The sequence below is a fragment of the Vidua macroura genome, chromosome 7 (genome assembly GCF_024509145.1).
Source record: "Vidua macroura isolate BioBank_ID:100142 chromosome 7, ASM2450914v1, whole genome shotgun sequence".
NCBI lineage: Eukaryota > Metazoa > Chordata > Aves > Passeriformes > Viduidae > Vidua > Vidua macroura.
In genome coordinates this window covers 10,664,541-10,687,468 of record NC_071577.1, presented here as the reverse complement: position 1 = coordinate 10,687,468, position 22,928 = coordinate 10,664,541, and the positions used below count along the sequence as shown (strand labels likewise).

At 38.2% G+C, this 22,928-nt stretch overlaps 1 protein-coding gene across 3 annotated transcripts in view; it reads right to left on the bottom strand.

The window, feature by feature from the left end:
- Positions 1 to 5,833: 5,833 nt before the first annotated feature.
- The window catches only part of MYO1B (myosin IB), a 107,365-nt gene continuing 90,270 nt past the window's right edge, over positions 5,834 to 22,928 (bottom strand). Inside the window, exons 23-31 of one of the 3 annotated variants that reach the window (XM_053982159.1) lie at positions 22,811 to 22,897; positions 20,078 to 20,164; positions 16,902 to 16,976; positions 16,381 to 16,515; positions 15,425 to 15,531; positions 12,800 to 12,932; positions 11,118 to 11,270; positions 10,098 to 10,225; positions 5,834 to 7,640 (exon numbers count right to left, since the gene is read on the bottom strand). In XM_053982159.1, the coding sequence (XP_053838134.1) occupies positions 7,517 to 7,640; positions 10,098 to 10,225; positions 11,118 to 11,270; positions 12,800 to 12,932; positions 15,425 to 15,531; positions 16,381 to 16,515; positions 16,902 to 16,976; positions 20,078 to 20,164; positions 22,811 to 22,897 (1,029 nt within the window). In that variant the 3' untranslated portion in view covers positions 5,834 to 7,516. The remainder of the gene's footprint in view (positions 7,641 to 10,097; positions 10,226 to 11,117; positions 11,271 to 12,799; positions 12,933 to 15,424; positions 15,532 to 16,380; positions 16,516 to 16,901; positions 16,977 to 20,077; positions 20,165 to 22,810; positions 22,898 to 22,928) is intronic. The other 2 variants (XM_053982160.1, XM_053982161.1) reach the window with 2 other exon arrangements.

Below are 22,928 nucleotides of genomic sequence, written 5' to 3'. Positions count from 1 at the left end.
TTTCCACAAGAGCCAAGGCACAATCTTCCAGGAACAACATGACAACATCTCTTAGATGGTGAGAAGTTGCATCTAGTGGATGTGCCAGGTGGAAGATGCCCACGTTCCCCGCCCATTTTCATTTCTTTGAAGCATGTATATTCACACACTCCAGCTGAGGACACCAAAAGCAGTTTCCCAGGAACTGCAGGGACAGCATTTCCCCAGTGCTGTGCTGCCACCAAACATATTTCCCACTCATTCAGGTTGCTGTTGGCACTGAACTGAGCAGTGACACACTCCAAAAGCTGCCTGCCAGACCTCATGAGCTCCCTGTGAGGCACCAGTCCTGATGTGTGGGTTTTGGAGCCCAGGTCCTGAAGACTGAAGAGCCAAAGCAGCTAAACCCTGGTGGCTGCAGTTCAGCAGTCACAGAAAGCTCCCGATGCCTGGCAGCTTGTGCACCTTTTCCAAGTGCCTCTTACCCATACCCTGCTTTGGATTTGTTTTTCTTTCTGAGAGAATTTCATGCCCCTCCTTAAATCAGATTCTAGAAAATTCAGTGCAAGTACGACCAAGACCGTGGTCAAGGCAGACCTCTTGAGCAGGGCACACTGGGGCAATGTGAGGGAAGGGAATGTCTAGGAGTGCAAAACATGAGGAGAAAGCCACAAAGACAAGGGAAGCCTCCAAATAACAGCATGGATCAGGACTAGCACAGTAACCAAAAATAGATCAAATCTAGTTTTGCTCCATCCTGGCTGGATGTAGCACCCCAGGCTCTGCCAGCTGGAAAGGATGCTCTCCTCTCCTTAAAAAGCTTTTCCTTGCCCTCTTTGTACAGAAAAATCTGAAGATGGACAGGGCTCTGAGCAATCTCGTGTAGTTCAAATCCCGCTCGTCAAAGCCGGGATTGGACTAGAGATCTTTATTGTCCTTCCAACTCTGACTGTTCCATGATTCTGTGGGACTGAAACTTGAAGTGTGGATTGGCTTACAGTCCCCATTTTACTTTTCCAGTTTGTTCTCTCATTGCTTTGTTTGTTTTACCCTGAGAAATCCTGCCTCCTCACCAGCAGGAAGAAAACCACACAGGTAGGATCAAACCCCACATCCCTGGAGCCAATCACGTGCAGGACAGCAGCATCAACACAACATTTCTAAACAGTGTTCAAATAAAGGGTCAAGGAGAACATCTCTGTGCCAGTAATGGGCTGACTGCATACACTTATGTTGCTGTAGGTTTATTGTTTGTTTAGAACAAATGCCCTTTTTCTTTATCAGAAATAGCTGTTTTGCTTTTTTTTTAATCATCCCCAGAACAGTTCATGAAAACTCAGGAACCTGCCATCACAAGGCCACAATCCCCATATGATATTAAGAAGTTTGTGATGTAATGAAAATTTAGGATCTTCCACTGCAAGCTCAGCCACAACTTTTGGACTTCAATTTTTAATAATGATCAATAGCTTATGGGGAAATCAATAAGACAGAATTGCTTTGAACATCTCCAATTTGAGTCTCCATGTTTAAACATAAGCCAAGATCCCTTCCCATAGCTATACAGCATACTAGCAAGTAAAGAGATACCTGAGTGCATTCACAGCTATTTAACGCTCCTTTGCATCAGTTAAAAATGAGTTCCCTCCTTTTGGCATCACAGTTTGAAACTGCCTATTTGATATTCTGATGGATTCATTTTTTTCTGGCTACAAGAAGCACGCACAGCAGCCTCGAAGGCTTCGTGCGGTGAATTAAACCAGCAGAGACTCATCACAACATCACTTCGAGGAGATCTCTCCTCTAACAGGAAGAGACAGAGCACATAGCAACAGCAGCTTTTCATGTTTCAGGCTTCAGGTTTGCTTTTTGTCAGAGTTTTGGGAAATACTGGTGATACCATACAGCTAACAAGGTAACTTGAGAGGGAACAAAGCATCTCTTGTTAAAAACAGCTCTTGGAAGGGAAATTAAACATTTCCTGGATGTTCAGCTCCAACCAAGGTGCCAAGATGCAGTGGTAGATAATGGGACAACCTAAAAGAATACATTGTTGCTGTATCCTGGTGATATTTGCCTCCCTTTATCACTGCAGGGAACGTCAAAGGCGGGAGGGAACAGGGTGGGAGGAAATCAGAACGTGATGGGAGCCAGAGCAGGAAACATCATCCTGCATCTCTGAGACCACCCAGTATCAAGATACTGGTGGGGAAAGAATTCATAATGCGCAGAAGGGACACTGCCAGGCCAGTAAAAATCCCCATTCGTTGTGGCAAAACCCAGCATGTCCCACTTTCAGAGAACAGCTTAAAGGTATTCAATGTTTCAAAGGGTAAAGGTGAAAGTGGGCAGTGAAGTCCCAGGCTCCTCCAGAAAGATTCCCTGCAAATCCCCAACACTTTGCCATATTTCTAGGGAAGAACATTCTGCGGCCACAAGAATATTCAGTTGTTTGTGGTTTTTTTTAGTTTTGTTTTTAGTTTTGTTTTTGATTTTTTTTGTGGTTTTTTTTGTTTTGTATTTTAATTTTTTTGGTTTTTGTTTTCTTAATAATTGGATACCATAAACAGTAAAATGTGACACAGCAAAGAGATCATTACCTTGGACTGAGTGCAGGGAGCAGCCTTGGAAACCAGCTGAATTATTAGGAAAAGAGATCCAGAATCTTTGAGTTTTCTTTTCATGCACATATAAAGCCTTTTGTGTCTCATACTTCATCATTTCGCCTAATCACTTCACAGCCAGATGTCAATGGTCTAAAGGTTTAGAATGAAGAAGAGAGCCAATCTGTTTCTTAACAGCTTTAGAACTCAGTTTCATCAATTGCTTATAAGAAAAGTTAATTCCATGGTCTCAAACTGCCCTCACTCTCATTTTGAGTTGAAGTCTGAGTACCCAATTCATCCATGGATGGGAAGAGAACAGGAGCAGAACTGCTTCTAACTGATAAGGAGATTAAGTTGATATCAGAATCCCAATTCTTTAAATAGAACTAGTTTATGGTAGATAAACACAGCCAGACATAAAATAGCAATGCATTTACTTAAACCCAACAAATTCATAGGAGTACTTTTTTCCTCTTTGCATTCCAGCTAATTTTTTGAGACTGCCCAAAGTAAATTGCCCCTACCTACAAAAAAAAAACCACATTTCCACAACAATTACTGACAGCAACTGTAAATTCACCACAATCCTCTCTCCACTCTGCTTCAGAAGCCTAGGGAAAGGGAGAGATCTGGTGCTGCTGAGGGACTGCTGTGGGCAGAGTCACCCTGCGAGACAGAACGTGGCAGTTCTGGGCAGTGTCTGTACAGTCTGTGCTTAAAGCAGCCACTGCTCACACCTACTGCTCAATATTTCAGCAGAAGCAGGTTCTGCTCTGCCAATTAACTTTTTTTCCATCCACTAAACCTCCCTTTACCTTCAAGTCCAGGAGGAAACACTCCAGTGAGTCAGAACATGGAAAGTCTCACTTTACAGTGAGTCAGTGGGACTGACACGTGAATGGCGTTGTCCTTGAGGAGGATGCCACTGCCTCAGTTAAGTCTCCTGAAACTCCTGAGCAGATCACACAACTGCAGACTGACAGTCTAAAGGGCAAATCCCCAATTCCTGGGCTGGAATGGCTGCAAGATCACACTACATGACAACCACCTTTAGCAACATTTCAAGTGGGAGGTCATGGGACAGTGACATCCCAAGCACTAAAAGCAGTATTCAGAAAATTTTGATCACTTTGAGCGGTTTTACAATAATTGGCAAACAATTGTCCCTCCCACTTACAATGTGTTCGTGTAAGCAAAAAAAAAACCACTACAGTAAGGAAGGAACTTAGACAGGAGGAGAGTCAGAACTCATTTGTTGGTCACACTAGAGATTCCCTCAAATTCACACTGCTCTATATTGGTGTAAGTTCTCAGCATCCCCAGAGTCCTGTCCAGCTCTGTCTTTGAAACATTTGTTGGGAAGGTCTAATGCCCAAAGCAGCACAGGTGTGTGCATCTCCCATCACCATCACTCTACAGAGCAATCCTTTAAAAATAACTATGACAATTTCCTACAGAATATGGAAAATATGTTGTGTTCTTCAAAAGCTTAAGAATTAACAGTGACATTTTCACAGACTGGGGGAAAATGTTCTCATTTCACATAAAAATTTTGAATTCAGTCTTTATTTTTCCCCGCAGAAATATATAGAAAAAGGCTTTCCTTTTGGCAAAGAAAAAAAAAATTAAAAATTAATACGCTTTTCCTATTTTACATTTTAGTTTCTTTTCTTCCATAATTTGTATAGTGAACAAAAATAGTTTAAAAAAATATCAGGATAGAATTGAACAGCACAAAAGGAGAGAAACAGATCACAAGACATAACATGGAATATGGTAAGTTTGGGGCACAAAGCCATTTTTAAAAACGAGGTTTAACTGGCTATAATACTGTTCTCAGGCAATTGGTCTAAAACCTAACGCTAGAAAAGTTGAATTTGTAGAATTTTCAGCAAAAATTATGATGAGGAAAAGACTGAAAATTGTTACTGTGAATCACTGAGGATGCCTCTTAAGGAATCACATACAAAATAAAAAATTCTTTCTTCAAGTCACACACCAGTGCTGTGTATAATTAATCTAAAAACCACTCACCTGCTCTTTTTGCAGTAAGAAGGATACAGATAAAGAGAAAATATAGGTCTAGGAACAGAATTTTATTTGATTCTAGAAAGCAACATGCATCATTTTTTTTCCTTAATGAGCCTTGTCCAGCTCTGAGAGGAAAGAATAGCATTTACAAAGTAAAAGAATGCAAAAGTAATATTAGCAACCTAGGAGGAATACTCTTCTCTTTACAACTCCATTTGAAAGACAGTGAAAAAGAAAACAGAAGGGGGAAAAAAAAAGCAAGGTAGTTAGGTGACCTTGCATTTTTATTTTCAACCTCCCAGATACTTAAATCTAAACCTCAAGATACCATGGCTCTCCTAGCAATAGCTAATAATTCATGTTCAGCAAAACTTGCTCTGTACATTGAGAAGTATTCAAGAGTCAAAAGACAATTGTCACAAAGTACCAGCTAATGTGCAAGGTAGAAATTGTAGGAGTTCAGAAAAAGAAAGGAAACAAGAGAAACCAAGGTGAGGAGTTTGTCCCTCTTCCAGTCTTTTGCAGGTATGGCTATTATGACTTGCTGCAAAGGTCAAAAAAATAGAAGGGATGTGTACTGAAGCTGGCTGGGATGGGACAAATATCCTAATATTATCCTGTAATGCCCTAGTTTCATGGGCCAAATATCCAAATTCTTAATCCAAACTCTCCCATTTCTTACTTGCAAGCAACTACAGAATTACATCAGATTTCAAATGTTTGTTTTCCTTACTTTTTATTAGTTTTCAAAATTTTCTCCGTGTGGTTCTTACTGTAAGATTTCCAAGACAGTGAACAGTTTTACCAAATCTCCAATTTTCCCCAAGCAGAAATTCTAATACAAGAATTAGGAGCTTTAAATGCCACATTGTCATTATGATGTGCAGTCTTAAGGCAATGGAATAATTCAAGTACCATAATTTTGCATCACAAATCGATTCTAAAATCTCCTTCGCAAGCATCTATAACTGCAATACATGTAAAATTATTTAAATTTTATTAAACTATTAACCTGACTCATTTATTAGAAGAAGGGTTTGAACTACAATTATGAGGAAGAGGCAGCTTTTTGTCAAGTTTGGGAAATACATCTTTTGATTACTCCCACCTTTCAAGGTCACACATATGGACTTTTAACAGCAACATTGAAGCAGCCTGTTAAAACAACTGCTTTGTATCCAAATCATAGGAAAACCATTTAATCCCAAAGCAGAGGGTGGTGTAACCCAAACGAGTTTTATTTTTCAGACTAATAACAATTAGCACTTGAACACCTATAGCAGTAAACAGTGATTTAACCTTGAACTACCCAGAGGAGCCTTCATCACATCACCACCTTGAGTGCTACATCACACCACCACCGGGAGAGGAAGGAGACTCTGAATTTTCTTTCTCTTTCTTTTATTTATGCTTGGACTTCCAGCACTGCACATCAGATAGCCAGGGTCTTAATCTGTCCTATATCAGACTGCAAAAATTACAAGGCGCTTTCTCCGCTGTCCTCACGTCGACAAATCACAGTCACATCCCACAAACCCTTCACGTGAGCAGTTCCTTCCCTCTGGAAAAGCATCTCTCCTCTCAAGGATTTCAGCTAATGCTTCTGGCTTATAAAAGATTAAGTGCAATCAGTTACACTGAAGGTTTATAATGCGGCCCTTGATTGTATTTTCTGTGCACGCATTTACATCAGGCACACGGGTTATATAAAATAGTTTGGAGTACAAAAATATGGTTATAACATAGGAGTACCAAACAGCACAGAATTAGAACAGTTTTATTATCATAATACCAATTTATATACAGACCCTCAAATTAAGGATTTTTTTTCTTTTTTTTAATTCTAAGTATTCTTCCCAAATTGACAACTGTAGTGTACACTCTAAAAACTGCAAATTAACAACACAGATCCATTTTAATCCCTACATTGTCTATGCAGTCTGCACCAATCCTCTCTCTTCCACACAAAAGTGTATTATAAATAATCTCACAAAATGTCACGTATGTTTTATTGCACATTGTACATGCCAATATTTAAAAGAAAGGCTCAAACCTTTCACTTGATAACTAACTGTTTAAATAACTAGCATTTACTTGTGTTATGAATACTATTGCATTTTTCAGGCTCTAATCTTAAATTATAATTTAAAAGAAGAATAGCAGAACAGAAAATATGCCTTGAATTTTATAGCTTTTGTGAAAAAAAGAAAAAGCTTCTTTAATTCCGCTGAACTCTATAAATTCATTAAAAACATCTGACCTAATTAAAAATGCTGTTTCAAAATTTCCACGTTTTACTATAAAATTATGCATGTAGCTGCTTGTGCAATCATCTATTCCTTCTATTTTGCAGAATTACATGTCTGTGTGCTGTACTGACCAGAGTTACACAGGTCCTAGTGTGAGCTACAGGAGTTGTTTTATCAGCCTCTGCTCTGCTGGTCTGCACAGGGGCAGGACGTGAGGAGCCTGACAGACACCTGGAGAGCTTGGGATAAAAGGACACCGGGCACAAATGGCCACCCAGCATCAAGGCCATGTATAATTCCTGTTAAGCAGATCTCTAGACTAAGGAATACGAGTAAGTTACCATTAATATGTGGGTTTATGATATGCTGCACTAAAATACGGCTGCTAAACAAAGAGAATGATTGGTTGTATGACAGATATGTGCCAGCTGGTAAAAATGCCTCACTGGATAAAAATCTACATTTTGAGGGTTAAAACTCTGGCATGAACAAAAAGATTTCAAAGTCGATCGATCAAATGTTTTGCCAAAGGTTTCTAAAGCTATTAGCCATCAACAGCTTCAGAAAAGGATAAAAATAGCAAAACCAAACCACTAAAATTGCACTATTACAAAGAAACAAGTCCATGAAAGGGAGAGTCACCAGCTGCAGTTAAGGGATAGCCACTTCGAGAAGCCGATTGTTTTTTCGCTTGCAAGTTGGGATGTTGCCATTTTTCTGGCTGCCTTGTATGAACTTCACACACACTTTGTCTTGTTTGAACTGGACCAGGAACCTAAGAGAGGGAATGGTAAAAAACTTTAGTAAAGTGTGGAGAGAAAAAAAAAAAAGACACATGAGGGGCAGAAGTCTTTTCCTGTTGGTTCTAAGCATCACTCCAAAAGATGTCATTTTCAGCTCTGTATTAATAATAAAGAGTTGGGGAATAAATAAAAAAAGCCATACTTTATGGCTTTTTGCCTATAACTGTGGACATTTTACTAGTTAGTTTGCTATTCCTTTAGAAAAAAAGCAGCTTGAAACAGAATTTCTCATCTACCAGAAATGCAGCAAAAACTATTTCCAACTACTTCACTGTTGGCCAAAGGGACTTCTCTGTTTTCATGGAAGCTCAACACTTCTGTAGCAACATTGGGAGTTCTCTTCTTCTGATTTATGCTTAATTTAGTCCATCTGGTACTTCAGCAGCTCTCATATGTCTAATCCTTAGTTAGCCTTTATAGCCCCCTGCTCAGCAACTGGGAAAACTCACTTCCTGCCCAGCAATGTCCAAATTTAGACATTTTCTACTGTTCAGAGTAAATTAATCTGGATTTGACTCTTCACATTTTACTGAAAGGGAAATTTCACTGAACGTGGAGAATTGCTTTTAAAAAACCAACGTGCTCCTGTGGAGCCTCAAACCTCTCACAGATCTGGATGGCAAGATTAAAAGCAATAAGCAAGGCACTGCTGCCTCTTGGCTCACATGCAGTGCTTGCTGACCTAAAAAGTCCTTTGTAATACAGCCGATTTTCCCTTTTAGCATCCTTAAAAAGTCCTCCAGCAGGGGCCAAAAACTTCAAAGAATTTGCTCTGCAGCCGGAAACCACAAATCAAGCTGACGGCAGAGCTCAGGGGAGGAAGTGGCCTCTGCTGAGCCGAGCTGCCCTTGGGTCCTGCTTTCCTGCTGCACAGCCCAGGCACTCAGAGCTTGCTCAGCTCTGCATTTTTGGGGTGCAGCATTAAGAGCTGCACCCCAAAAATGCCTGCAGCTCTTACAGCCATTGTCTTGTCACCAGTGCTGCATTTCCCTGCACCCACTGATGCGATATTATGCATGTGAATAATACGGTGTGTCTCTTCCCAAACACAGCCCTGCATCAACAGATTTCTTACATCAGCTCTCTTCCCAAAAAGCTGGGTAGTCAAAATAAGGCCACATTTTCTCCTCAATGCCTAGTTGTGCTTGTGTCTAAACTCTAGCAGGGAGAAGACTCCTGCTTCACCATCAGAGATGGAACTGCTAACAGCTTAAAATCATTTAGTCCAGATAAACTCAATAGCAATACGCACATGAATTTTTTTAATCTGCAAGAGAAGAAACAAAAACCACATCCCAAAAACCAAGACTCCCTGAAAGCAGGCTGTTTTCCAGACCTAAGGCAAGCAAGGCTGTCCAGACTAGTGCAATGCATGCTTAAACTTAGCTTTAGTAGTTTTTTCCTTTGTAGCATCCCTTAAACTAGAAACTTACTGGGGATAGCCACACTCTTTTAGAGACTAAAAACCACATACTCTTGAGGAAATTAAATCTGGTAATACAACAAAGGGAAATGGCAGATTTTATTTTCAAGGACAGAGCAAAACTAGCCTTTTAATAAATCCTCAAATCTGGACAGATACAAACTGTACCCACTACCATGACTCTAGAACACACACAGTATGGTGCAGCCGGATAAAATGGTTCCATTTTTGCCTACAGGAAATTTACTTCACCATTGTTAAAAGGTTCCAAATTTTCTTCTTTATTCAAAGTGAATAAACCCACCTAATCAACATTACTGAAAAGAGGGGCCACTTCACAGAACAGAAGTGGCACACGGCAATGGTGGACTAAGTGGGAGACTCTTCCTCAGCAAACTTTAGGAGTTCACACACAAACACTTTTATTCCGTAGCTAAAAACACCACAATGGCAGTCCTTATTTAAGACCAAAATATGAAACTGTACCAATCAGAAATAAATATTATTTTGAGATGCAGTCTTTTCATCAAACAAAGCTTTTAAACAACCAAAAACCCCAGACAACAATAGGTTGTTACAGCTTCACAAGAGAGACAGAGCTTCATAAACCTACACTGGACTGGGAGTATTCTTTTTTGGGTTGCTTTCAGAAGAACTTGGCACCTAGTGTCCACTCTAATCTATAAATATAGTAATCTGTGAACTTTTCAGTCACAAATGTAGTAACTCTTGATTTTTTCTACCAGCAGCAATTCTGCTTCACAGCCCTATTTGAAACTACTTTAACAAAAGTACATTTTCTGTAATGACTTTCAGAGACATAAAAGCCAAAATGAATACTATAAATGAGTAGACACTGAAAACTGGATCCTTCTTTACAAGTATTCTGTCAAGAGAAAAGAAGTATTAGCTACAAAACAGTGTTTTGTTATTCTGACACCAGATACTTGACTTTTTAGCATGCTGCATTGAAAGAAATGTACTCTTAAGCAAACAAGAAACATACTCATCAGATATCTCAATGTTGAGCTTCTGTTTGGTTTGGCTGAGAGTAGTGCGGTAAAGTTTAGTGGCCATTTCAATAACGTGATCGCTGCTGAGCAGGAAATCTCCTTTACTGGCAGCTTCTGAACCCTGAAACAGGAAGGAAAGCAGTTAGGACTACCAAAACCTTGAGTATGATTAAATGGCAGCCAAGCAGGAAGGTTTACAAGGAGTCTTCTCTTCCCAGTTTAAGGAAACAACAATCTTTTGTCTTGCAAATTAAATAGGGATTGCAGTGCAGCATACAGGATCAAAATACCATTTGCACCCAAATAATCTACAAATCAGGTGAGAAAGGTGGAAAAAAAAAATCCCTTCTGGCCCTAAAGGAGGTCATCTTCATTTTCCTACAAAACTGTAGTGTTTCTGTATCCCTTGTCTGGATACACCACAGCAAGCTTCCAATACTTGTGGAAAGGAACAAAAGCAGATTACCAGCACCAGGATTAGGATGATGGCAGTGAGTATGAAAAGACACTGTATATAACAGTCTTCAAATTCATTTAGGCTAGAATACAGATGACAGCTTAATGATTTTAGCAGAGCTATGGTTACAGTGCAGTGAGGCAAATATAGCACTGAGCTAAGTTCTTTAGAACTGAGTAACAAATTAACTGTGCCTCAACGTCGACTTCTTGGCATCCCATAAAGAAGTGAGAAATATTCTACCAGTATATGTAAGGAAAGCACTGGCACAAGGTACCTGAACCATATTACAAGTGGAAAACTCTGATCCTGAAGAGACTGCAGTGAAACACAAAGTCTGATTTTCACAGTTAAATGATTGTTCATAATGTAATAAACTGTTCTCATTTAGCTTCAGTAGCTTTAAATCAAAGTTTTTTTTCAGCTATGGCAAAGTTAAATAAATTTCTAAGCCTACAAGCTAAACCCCTATGGTTTAATGCTACAAGATAATTAACAAATAGGTTTTACATCGCTGCATGTAAAAGAGTCATATTGTGATGGAGTGGTAACCAACCTCCTTGAGGTGCACTGCAAAGAATCCATCATTTTGGGAGCTCATGGACACTTTGGTAACATCTCCCAGTGGAACCTCTGACTTGATAGTCCCAGATTTTTGATCCGCAAGAAGAACGTTATTTTTGGTTAATAAGAAAATCCTGGATGCAGCCTGTGAAAATGCAAAAATGCAGATCATTGTCTACATGAAGAGAGAACTGTCTTTCATCGAGCACCTACTAAGACTCCAAAGAGTTCAGAGTTAAAAAGCTTGGCCCACATTAGTAAATGTGAACATTTGATGTTCAGTGAAAACTGCAGATCAGTTAAAATCAGGTCAAATTTATTTATGTGTCTAATTATAGACTTGAGAAGCTTAGCTCATTTTGGCACATATGCTTAGGTATAAACAGTTCCTTTAATTACTGGCTTACAGCTGTAAAATTCAGAAAGTCAAACTCTGAAACTATGCAAATCAGGATAACCTCATTTCTCATGCTGTTTAACTCTCCAGGAAAATCATCACGCACTAAGTCTTTATATTGAGCATTATTCACCAAAACTATGATGGAAAGCAACACAAATCACATAAGTACTTTTCAGAGTTGTTCTCCTCTGAGTTCTTCCTCAGAGTTCTCCTCCCTTTATCTCTTGGAATTACCCTTTAGGAGGATAAGCATTCATATTTTCAAAAGACAAATGTTTTTAAAATATAAAATGTGTGTTCCTAAATTTGTCTTAGAAAATAGTAAGAAAGAGAAATGAGAACTTAATCCACATACACATTTTTCTCCCATAAACTTTTTAAGAATTAAATCTTTATTAAAATTAAGACGTAGCTGCCTTAAGCACATAGAACCATAGTTCATTATTTTTTTTTTAATCTTGAGAGCTGTAGCCTATGAAAGTACAGGAAAGATATTGTCTTCATTTAATTAGTTTCTTCTAAACCAGAAAATTAACTTGGCATCAACAATGGGCAACCTAATTTCACTCCTACAAATGCATAAATGACATCTACATCTGAGAAGTTGAGATCTACTACTTCTAATATTTAGACATATATGGTGAAAGCAATTAAGTTTACTAAGGCAGAATAATACTACCTGTTTTAATAAGCATAATTTAAATGCAAAATGTGTTCTATGTTGGCAGAATAAAAAGGTACCCACCATATTTAACAATTTTATTCAAATGATACAAGAAACTTGCGTCTTCATTCCAAAGAGCTTTGGAAGATAGGTAAAGCTAGCAGAGTATGCCACTCTTAATTTTAAAAGATAATAAAATGTGATAATCAGAAGCTTGACTGACAGCATGGACTTGGAAAAGTTAAGTTTTCTAAATCCTTGAGTAAGATATTCTCTAAATGTTTATTTTCTTTAATTGGCAAATAGAAGATCTTAGTTGAGTACAGAGACTACATTTAGTTGTGACATAATACAGTCTGTTACCAGTTGATGAGATATCTTTCTGGTTTGGAAAAGTCATGGGAAACTACAGAACAAGATTTTAGTAATCTTTCTGGAAATTTAAAAGAGGTGTTTAAAATCACCAAGTTACATAAAACCAACATTTCCAGTCTTGCCCTTAAAAATACACATTATTTTAAAAATCTTCAGACCATTATGAGTCTTGCTTTCAATGCATTTGTAACAAAAATTATCTACCCTTCTGGATAAATCAAATCCATGTGATTACCTTCCCATTGGCTCTATTGATCTTATTCACAACTTCTGCAATAATGATCTTTTCATCCACAGCATCTTTGAGCTTTTTGTACTTGGGGTTCTCACTGATCTCCAGGTAAGCCCCTTGGAATGGCTGCCCAACACTGCAAAGGAAACACGAGTTAAACATAAACCTCAGGCAAGAAGCAAACCTGATACCAGCACAGGCTTCATGAGGAGATGCACCAAATATCATTTTCAGTGATGGTGAATGAAGAGAAAGTTATCACCAAAGAATAGGATGGGGTTTTTCCTTGCTCTGGAAACATTTTCCTATTAAATGGGCCCAATTGCTTTGGATATCAGACACATGAACATCCTTGCAGATGCAGTCAACTGTGATTTGAAATCACCCAGTGAGAGTCTCTGTGAAATCAGAAAATAAAACCCCAGTAGGACTGAAACACTGTTGATACTGACAGGCAGGACTTCAGTGACAGACATGAACTTGCCTTCAAGATCTGCTGTTGTTTGTGAAACATGCAGCAGCTCCTTGCCAAGATCTGCTGCACTTGCAAATTGCATCTTTACACACCTTAGGGTGTTAAAATAAGGGCTTCAGTATGAATTGATATGAAGAGTCACTGCTTGCTTTGTTTGGAAGTCACTTTAAAAATGGTGATTTAACGTCAGTCAAAGCATTAATGCAAAGCTTTGCCAAGACTGGAGCCCCAGAGAATTATGTGGAACAGCACTGCCTTTGCCATTGCATCTCTGGTACACAGGGAGATGGGAAAGAAGAGGAAAGATACTGGAATTTTAGTACCCACAAGTCCCTCTTTCTCCTTAAATAATTATACTACAGACAGAAAATTAGCTACCTATGAACCATTATCATACTAATTAATCAGAAACTTTATACAGTTAATTTTTTTCTACCCTTCGGCCGATTAAAAAAAAAACAACCAAAAAACCCAACAAAACAACAGTAGGAGCTAATCAGCTCTGGATACCAGACAAAAAGAGATGGAAATGTTTCTAAATGAATACAGGGTAGGGAAAGCATTCCAACTTTCCACCATGTTGGAGCTTTGGGTTTTTTTTGGTTTTTATTAATTAGCATTATGAAACCATAGTCAGCAAAACAGTAGATTCCCTGTGGATTTCATCCCTGATCAAATGATGACAAGTTATAGCTAAAACTGAAATGAATCAACAGCTCCTCTATCACATATACCACTTAAGAATGTCTTGGATAAAAATTACTCAAACAAATAATTAAATAAATGTGTGTGTGTGTGTTTTGCTGTAGGTTATTTCATTGTTCAGCCTTGGTGTATAAAGTACCAAACCAGGGATATAAATAGAATTCCTTCCTTTCCAAGGAGCTCTATGCTGAGCAGATGCACACTGACTAAAAACTAAAAAAACCTGCTTGCTCATAGGAAAGTCCAAAGGCACCATCTTTCTCTTTTCCCAGCAACATAAAAAGACATCCCAAAGCAAATAAGGAGCAAACCACAAGCTAGCATATATAGCCATTAAGTGAGTGATCTACTGAAGGGGAAAAAAAGAGAAACATACACTGAGCCCATTACAGGAAAACAGGAAATGTCTCAATAAAATAATGACACAAAACCAAGGAAACACACAAACAACAAGCAGAGCTTGTCCATGCATGGAACTGTTCCCATAAACTCTTGCAGATTCCTGTTCCTCCCTCTACTGAACCTTGCTTCTCATTCATTTGTTCCTGCTCAGCTCAAACTACAGCTTCTACGAGAAAATTCACTCGAGATGGACAAGATGGTTGTTTTCAAGAAAAAAACCATAATTTATAAGCTTGTATTCACTTAAAAAGTGTAAGCCAATTTATATCAAAGACATCATATCTTTCTTTTGTCAGTTTTACTGTATACCAAAAGAAATGTATTCCTTAAATAAAATTAGATGCTACTGCACTTTCTTGAATAATGCTGGCTCTATAGATAGCAATGACAAGAATCTGTCAGTTTCAAAGTACTCAATAATCTGAGAAATCAAAAAACATATTTGCAGAGATTTCACATTATTAAAAGAAAAAAAATATTCTAAAATGGAAATAGAAATTTCTTTTAAGTATCTTTACTTAAATTTCTTTTAAGTATCTTTCAATGCAAAAAGATATGCACCAGTGTATCTAACTCCTAAATTACTCAGAGCACTATGAATGTGCTAAGTGTGAACACAGGAGAACTCCTCAGCACAGCTCATCTGTGTGACATTGTCACTTAGAGCCTTCCAGCTCACTCTACCTTTATTACTGCAGGAAACAGCCTGAAGGGAATGAGGGAAAAGGGTGAAAGTTGTTCCCTCCTGCAAGTTCCCCAAACTTGCACAGCGTGAGCAGGTCAAGGGGGGTCGGACCAACAAAGCACCATGGATTTTGGACAGAAGTTCTTGCTGTCACAGGACTGGTGGCTGTAACAACATCTAAGTTTGCTTCTAACTGAGATCAGTTTTCAGGATGGTAAAGGCAAATGATGGAGGGATGTTGTCAAGCAAGGAAAATGCACTTTCCTGCTTAAAATAAAAAGCAAAATCTTGCTTAGTTTCCCAAATCTATGTAAGGATATTGAATTTCTTGTACACTAAAAGCAGCAGAATCAGTCATTACCTGGCTGGATATAAAGCCTTCTTGTCCTTGAAAAGTTCACTTGCTTCCAGTTTTTCTTCATATATAAGCTTTTGCTGATCTGTGAACTGATCTCTGTACTTTTTGCACTACAAAACAGGATATATTAAACAAACCATAAAATTATCTTTCCCAATCTCACAGCACCACAGACTAATGTTTGCTCATTGCTCAAGATGCACATTCTTTGTATGCTTCTGAAGTGATTCAGCTCCATCCTACGTGCCACTGATAACAAACAGGAGAGGTGTTTTTCTCCTCACCCAATTCTAGATGCTTTTGAATTACACCAGAAACAATATATAAAACAATATATAAAACATCTCCTGTAAGTATGTTGTACTCAAACATGAGCTTAATCTGTGAGACACCATTCATTGGAAGAGTGCGCTAAAAAGGTTCACAAAAATATAAATACAGTTCCACAATTTTGGAAGTTTATATAGGCAGAGAGGAAGAAAAAGACAGCTGAGAGGGTGAGTTTTGCAGGCTCAGAAGGAAAAACTGTTCCTTGACAATTCACAGAAAACACAGCCCACAAGATCAGTAAAACGTCCCATCAGCACTTGTACAGATTCTCTCCATCCAAAGATCCAAAACAAATTTCAGCTAACCACAGCTCATAAGTAAAAAATTCCACCCAGCACTTCCAGTGTTGGTCTAAGTCCTGGCCATGGACACAAGTATTACAAGCTATTAATTAACAGGCTGATGGCAGGAAGCAAACCTCTCTCCCTAGCCCCAGAAAGGAGTAGCCAGGATAGTTATATCCCTTGCAGGCCAAAGGCAGTGATCAAAAAACCTACTTCTTCCAAAGAAATAAAATTATTCTGGCTGGAACTGAAGGAAATACTTCCTAAAAATAGACCCTTTGTGAACAAAACTGTTGAAAAACATGAGAAGAAGTTCTGCACAGACTGGACCAGAATGTGTCCTACCCTCCACAAATGGAAAATCCTCTTTAGTTCCTTGTGAGTTGAATCCAAGAAAAGGTAAGGCCTCGCCGGCCAGTTTTTATCTATTGGTGATAAAGAAGGCATCTTATTCTTCATTTCCAAGAAGTATTTTTGCATCTGTGATAAAATTGAAGCAAGATGTTTTATTAATGTCCAAATATCAGAGTTATTGAAGTGCACAAGAAAAAGCAGATGTTCTGTGATTAAAAAGCACGGTTACCAAACTGCAACTCTCAGCTCTCATAAACCAGAATATGGATTTTTAAAGCCAGGTATATTGAGAAAGGCAGATTTAGGTATCACAGAAGTGTGGCAAATACCATTCCTACACCTCCAAACATTATCACTATACTTTTTTTACAATATCAGAATATTAATTTGTCACTTTTCCATGTGCTTGGACATTTCCTTACAAAGACTATCATAACACAACTGTGACATTTGACAGAAAATAAAAACTTAAACACAGGAAGTGTATGTACTTTGTACAGATATATACATACAAGTCTCTGAAGGGTAAATTCATAAATTTTTCTTCCAGCATTGGCTCTGAAGAATTTCCTGTATTCTCTACGGACCTGGAAAGTTAAACAAACCCTCAAAATGAATATAAAGAATGAATTTGTTTGCACAGGCACTTTTTTAACAAGCTCTATGGTAGAAGACATAAAAAGAAGCATACGTACATGCAAAGGATTCCCTGAAATAGGAGCATCAGCTGGTCACACTAAAATTATGTGAAGCAGACCATGGACCACGATGTCTGAAAGGTACCTCGACTGACCTGAGTGCAATTATTTGCAAACTTATTGAAATGCTTCCCTCCAAAAAGGCAAATTATTCAAATATTGTTGAATTCACAGCATGAATCTATTTTCAATAGGCTTTTGCATAAAGCTGGACTGGAAAAAGTGAGGCATCACCAGTGATGATATAATTTTCTTGTGTTTGAAGTGACACTTATTTGATGTTAATTACAGAGTTAACTGGTGAAATTTTCAGATTTTTCTCCTTAAAATTCTTAATACACAGAGTTTGCTATAATAAAAAGAGTTTGGTTTTTTTTTCAGAGCAGACTTCTGCATGAAAAAATTCTTTTGACAAAAGCAGTCTTCATTCCAAAAGAAAAATAAGATTTTGATGCTTGGTAAGAGCAGAGAATCAACACAAAGGTTGCTTAATGTCAGCAAGCTTGATATTTGCTCCCAAAATTTATTTGAAATCCAATAAAATTAAAAACAAATCAAAAAACTGATCATCATAACAATTTTTGCAGGCGATATTGATTTTTAATTCATACTTGGAAGTGCAAGTTTTCGAGTACTTGTTTTGCCTTTTGTATCTCTATCAGTGCTAATTAGAATAGATCAAAATTCAAAAAAGCAATCAGGGAGAGCCCACCTGGTTTGCAGTTTTATGTGACACCCAGGCTCACCTCAAGTCAGCTGAAACATCCCCCAGTTTTTTTGCTAACTCTGGCACAGCCTGCAACACACCTGTTATGGGTTTTGGGAAAAACCCAGGGAAAACATCGTGGCTTTGCATAATTTACCCCAGAGCAAAATTTAGTGGTTTTAACTAACTCACTATGTGTTGCTGGCTTCTCAGTAACCAGAATATAAAGGGAAACCCACAGCATAAAATCCCCTTCAACTCACAGAAAAAAAATTTACCCACTTCTGCCTCATAGTAATTCATGCATTTTAAGATAAAACAGCATTTGGAAAGCAAGAATCTGTCACCATTTGTGAACAAAACCCACCCCACAGGTGAACAGATTTTGCTTAATTACACATTAAGATGCATTGACAAAACTGGCAACATTCAGCTGTCGTCACTCCATGCAAATTCAGCACATATTTTTTTCCTTCTCACTTTATAAGAAAAAAAATATTAGAGTTCTTATTCACTCATTTTCTGCAAGGCTTAGTGCTCTATAATTAGAGCACATCCTTTATTAATTATTCAGGGATGGTAATTAACACACTCAAAGCCACTCCAACCACAATCATCCCAAATCTCACCATTGACTCTCCTTAATGATCTTGCTTTATATTATTGTTTGCGAGCTGCAAGGTGTGCAAATTAATTTGGAGGAAAGGGACTAATAGACACCCATGCATCCTATTGGTGCTGCAGGAAAGCTGCAAAGTAAGCATTGAGAAATGCAAGCTGCTCCAGAAAAGCCTAAATCTGGAAAGTACCACAAATGCTATTAAAATCTACTTGGCATACAATGAAAACAAAATATAAACAAAAAAAAAAAACCAAAACAAAACAAACAAAAAAAAAACCACCAAAACAAAAAAAAACTTTAATTCTTCAGACTCGCATGTCATGGGTGAAAACAGTTTGCCTTCAAGCTACCTGTGGTAACAGTGATATATTGGAACAATAGACTACAGTCTTATTCAGAAAAATCTGTATATTTCAGGTGAGATGGAAATTGGAAATGTAGCTTACATTGTTTAACAAACTCATTGAAAACCACAGACTGCAGAAATGTATTCCTGCTGTAATCTGCCTTAAATGTTTTGGAGTCATTAGCTTGCATTTAAATGCCACTGTTTCATATGAAATGGCCTCCGAGTTCTCAGGAGGGATATATCTTTATTTTAAAATCATAAAAACAGACCTACTTTGGCGGTAGTACCTAAAGTGTGATTCTGATCTGCAGAATGACTTCTTAAAATGGCTCCTTTGTATTTTCCAGCTCTGTTTTCCATGTAGGTATTGTAATGGATTTTTTTTTTTTAATACAAACTAACATGCATTATATATAATTATATGTTTTCTACCTATTTCATCACTGTCAGGATAAGTACAAGAACATGAGAGCTGAACTTTATCCTGCATTATTGAGTGAACTGTTCCTTTCAGACCCCTGTAGTCTACAATATCCCTATTAGCAGAAGTCACTCCCAGCCAAACCAAACAGATTCAGATTTCCGCAGTTCTTCAGGACTGCATCTGTAAAACTGTTATGTAAATCATTTGGGCACAGACCTGAAACATCTGAAGATGCCATTTTCATAGTCTATTTACAGAGCAGAACTACATTTTTCCAGATTACAGATGTGTTTTCTTTTGCCAACCAGTCCTTGAAAGCAAGGGACTTGCTTAAAAGCCAACACTTTTGTGCATCTCAATTTTTCTAGGAATTCATGGCTGTCACAAGCCACAGGTAGCTGTGTGCAATGCCAGGCCCTAAAAAGGCTGCTAGATGCAACAGGACATGACCACTGGCTTTACACCCTGCCCTCCTCAACACTGGGGTCAGGGCTCTACTGTGAGCAGCAGTGAGAGGCAGACACTTCCACCCTACTTCCCATTCTAACAAGCAAAGGTCACAACAAGAAAATACATCCTTGTAATCTTTCCAGATAGGACCTTTACCAAGGTAGGTCAGTTTTTAAAGTCAACAACTGTAATAGAGTCTCTTTAATCTGACTTTTGTCTTTCTGTGATTCCTGATATGACAAAAAAAACCCCAATGCCTCAATGTTACTGTTCAGCTTACGACTTTTTCAGCCAAGTCCATGACAAAAGTTAAACAATGTGTAAAAAAAACCCCATCCCTTCCAGTAAGCCCACACAACTGCTTGTTTATTAAGTGTTAGTAAGGTGTGCCACGCTTTATTTAGTTCATGTTGACAGATGAGAGTGTTGGAGAAAGTACCTTCAGTCCAAGCCAGTAAGCCCAAATGACTGCCACAGCATGCTTATGCCTAGCCTCCTCCTTCAAGCGTTTCAACTCCCTCCGAGCCTAAAAGGTTCAGAGAGTGAACAAAAGAGACAGCCCGATGCAGACAGCGCGAAACGCCGCTCCCACAACCAGGAGGGAAAGGGATGGAGGAGCAGCGCTTGACCTTCCACGCCCAGCGTGCCGCGTGAGCTGGTGTGAAGCCACGGAGAAGCTCAAAAAAGCCTCCACTGCTGCTGACGTGGCATGCACAGGTGGGAATTTTGTTATTCAGCCCTGTTAACCACTGTCAGCCCTTCCTCCTCCTCCTCTTCTGTGCACACCTCCCATAAGTTGATTCTAGTGGGAGAGTTTTGCCTGCAGTTTCACGATCAAAATGATGCACATGAAAAGCAAGACTTACTAAAATCTCACTATCTAGTCACTTCTTCCACTGGCAAGTGCCGGGGCAGGACAGAATCAGCTCTGAAACTACATGTCATGGTGACTTTCCAGCATTGTAATGAGGGCTTTTATTCTGGAGGTCATTTTTTATTTTGATTATGTATTAAAAATAAATAAATAAAATTCTCCAGCCTGTTAAGTGATGTCTGTCTGTGGAATTAAGGGGCAAAGCCATCAAACCTAGTGCATTCCTCATGTACAAGGAGATAGGCACCTTCCTACCTTTCATCAATCATTCCATTTTAGGAAAGCAATTTGAGGCATGTGTGGGCAACTCTAACAGAATGTCACATTTTAGGAGATACCAGCACATTTTTTGTTTGGTTATCTGATGAAAACACTCAAGGAAGAGTTCCAGTAATACAGGCTCAGTCAGAGCAGCTCCAGCCCTGTATCTGCACTTGTCAAGCTGTAAGTTACCAGAGCTGTGCAGCAGCAGTTCCAGCCTGGGCCAGTAATGCTCTTCTGGTGCAGCTGGAAAGGCTAATGCGCAGTAGATGTAGACTCAGAAATTATGTTTTCACTCATCTGCTTGGCAGAAAAGCTCCTACTGCACAGCGATGTAAAAGCAAGAGCTATGCAAAGCTAAGTATTTGTCTGTCTTGTGAAAAGGAAGGAAACTGAGTACCTGAGACTCACTCCTGTTTTATTTTTGTTTGTTTGTGGGTTTTTTTTGGTAAAGCAAGAGACTTCTGATGATAACTTGAAAAATTTTTGTTCTAAATATTCCCCCAGGAAAAGATAAAAGATCACATCAATAAAAAGTTGTCTCCCTTAACAGAGACTGTAATTATTTTTCTAATCTTAATTCAATTTAGATTATTGTCTTGATATTAGTATATGTTATTATATTTAGATTATTTATATTTAAGGAATAAGGAGACAATTTTTCACAAAATTCCTGTGAGCCAGTTGATAAAAATAACTATTAAACCATGTTAAAAACTATCCAAATCTACTAAACATTTAAATGAGGAACTTTAACATGGTTAACACTATTGCATCCACTGGATGTATAATTCAAATAAATATCTTAAAACTATGAAAACAAATATCTCTTCTGCAGTACTGAGCAATACTTTGGTGAAAGGAACTCTGGTTAAAAAACAAAAATTCTGATGTATTGTGCTTAATCAAATGTAAAGGAAACTGTGTGTCTGTCAAATTATACCATTAGCTAAATATCAAGCTAGAACTGAAAAGTTCCAAAGACTCCTTAGTATTAAGGAAATTCTGTACATGTTTGTTTGCATTCCCAGGGCTGCCATTTTGCTGGAAATCTAATAGATTTATACCAAAATAGCAAAGGTCAAACACAGCGTTATACTCCGATGTAATTTGAGCACATTTCTCCATCCAGTTGGCAAGGTGTTCTAACAACACACCCACAATATAAATAACAACTGAAAAATGTTTTAAGTGTAATGTATTTATGGTTTTAAACTACATTAGGAATTTATTAATTGAAACCAATATAGTTTTGACCTCTAGTGAACAGCATTTCAAATGTTCACATAACCCACAACTACAGGCTGGGGATTAGCAAGAATCTTTCAGTGGGACTTTGCTTCTGAAAACAAACAGCTGATGCTGAAATTCCTGGGATTTTTCTAGAGCTGTAAGTTTAGAATTGCAAACTAACATCATTTTCTGCTAAAAGATCAGCTCATGAAATTTTGCTTTACTTGTGGTTATTGAATTTTCTTTACTGGCTCAAATCACGGCCAGAGACTCAATTAAACCAATCATAACTAGAATATAATGAAACTTAGTAATATTGGTTTGAACTTGGAGATGAAGACTGTCCAGGGTACAGATTATAATATGTGGTGAAAATCTCAATTGGATCACTAACACAGTGTCACTGAAAGCACTTGTTGGGGGCATGGAGAGGAACACACCAAAAAACCCCCAACCTTCTTTCCCCCCACAAACCACGCTTTGCATATTTACATGTAGTTAAATGCATTTCCTAATTTGAGATTACTGTAGTACAGTCATTTTTAATCTAGTCTAATGGCTTTGTTAGTGCAAATCTGTACTTGGTTGCCATGCAAAGTATTTCCTACTCTACAAAAAACTGGCATACACAATGCTATCCGATTTATTAGGTGTGGCATGAATGGAAATGGAAGGAGTTGATGATCATGCTCTATTATTTAAGAGTGAATTGTATTAGTCATTAATTCTCACTATGAAATAGTGATTAAATGCTGATATTGTTGAGTAATGGAGGGGGGGACATGTGATATGTGCATGAAGTACCTTATATCCAAGCCAGAAAGCCCAAATAACAGCAACAGCATGTTTATTTCTAGCCTCGTCTTTCAGTCGTCTCAGTTCCCTTCGTGCCTGTGATGCATTTGAAAACGGGATATAGAAA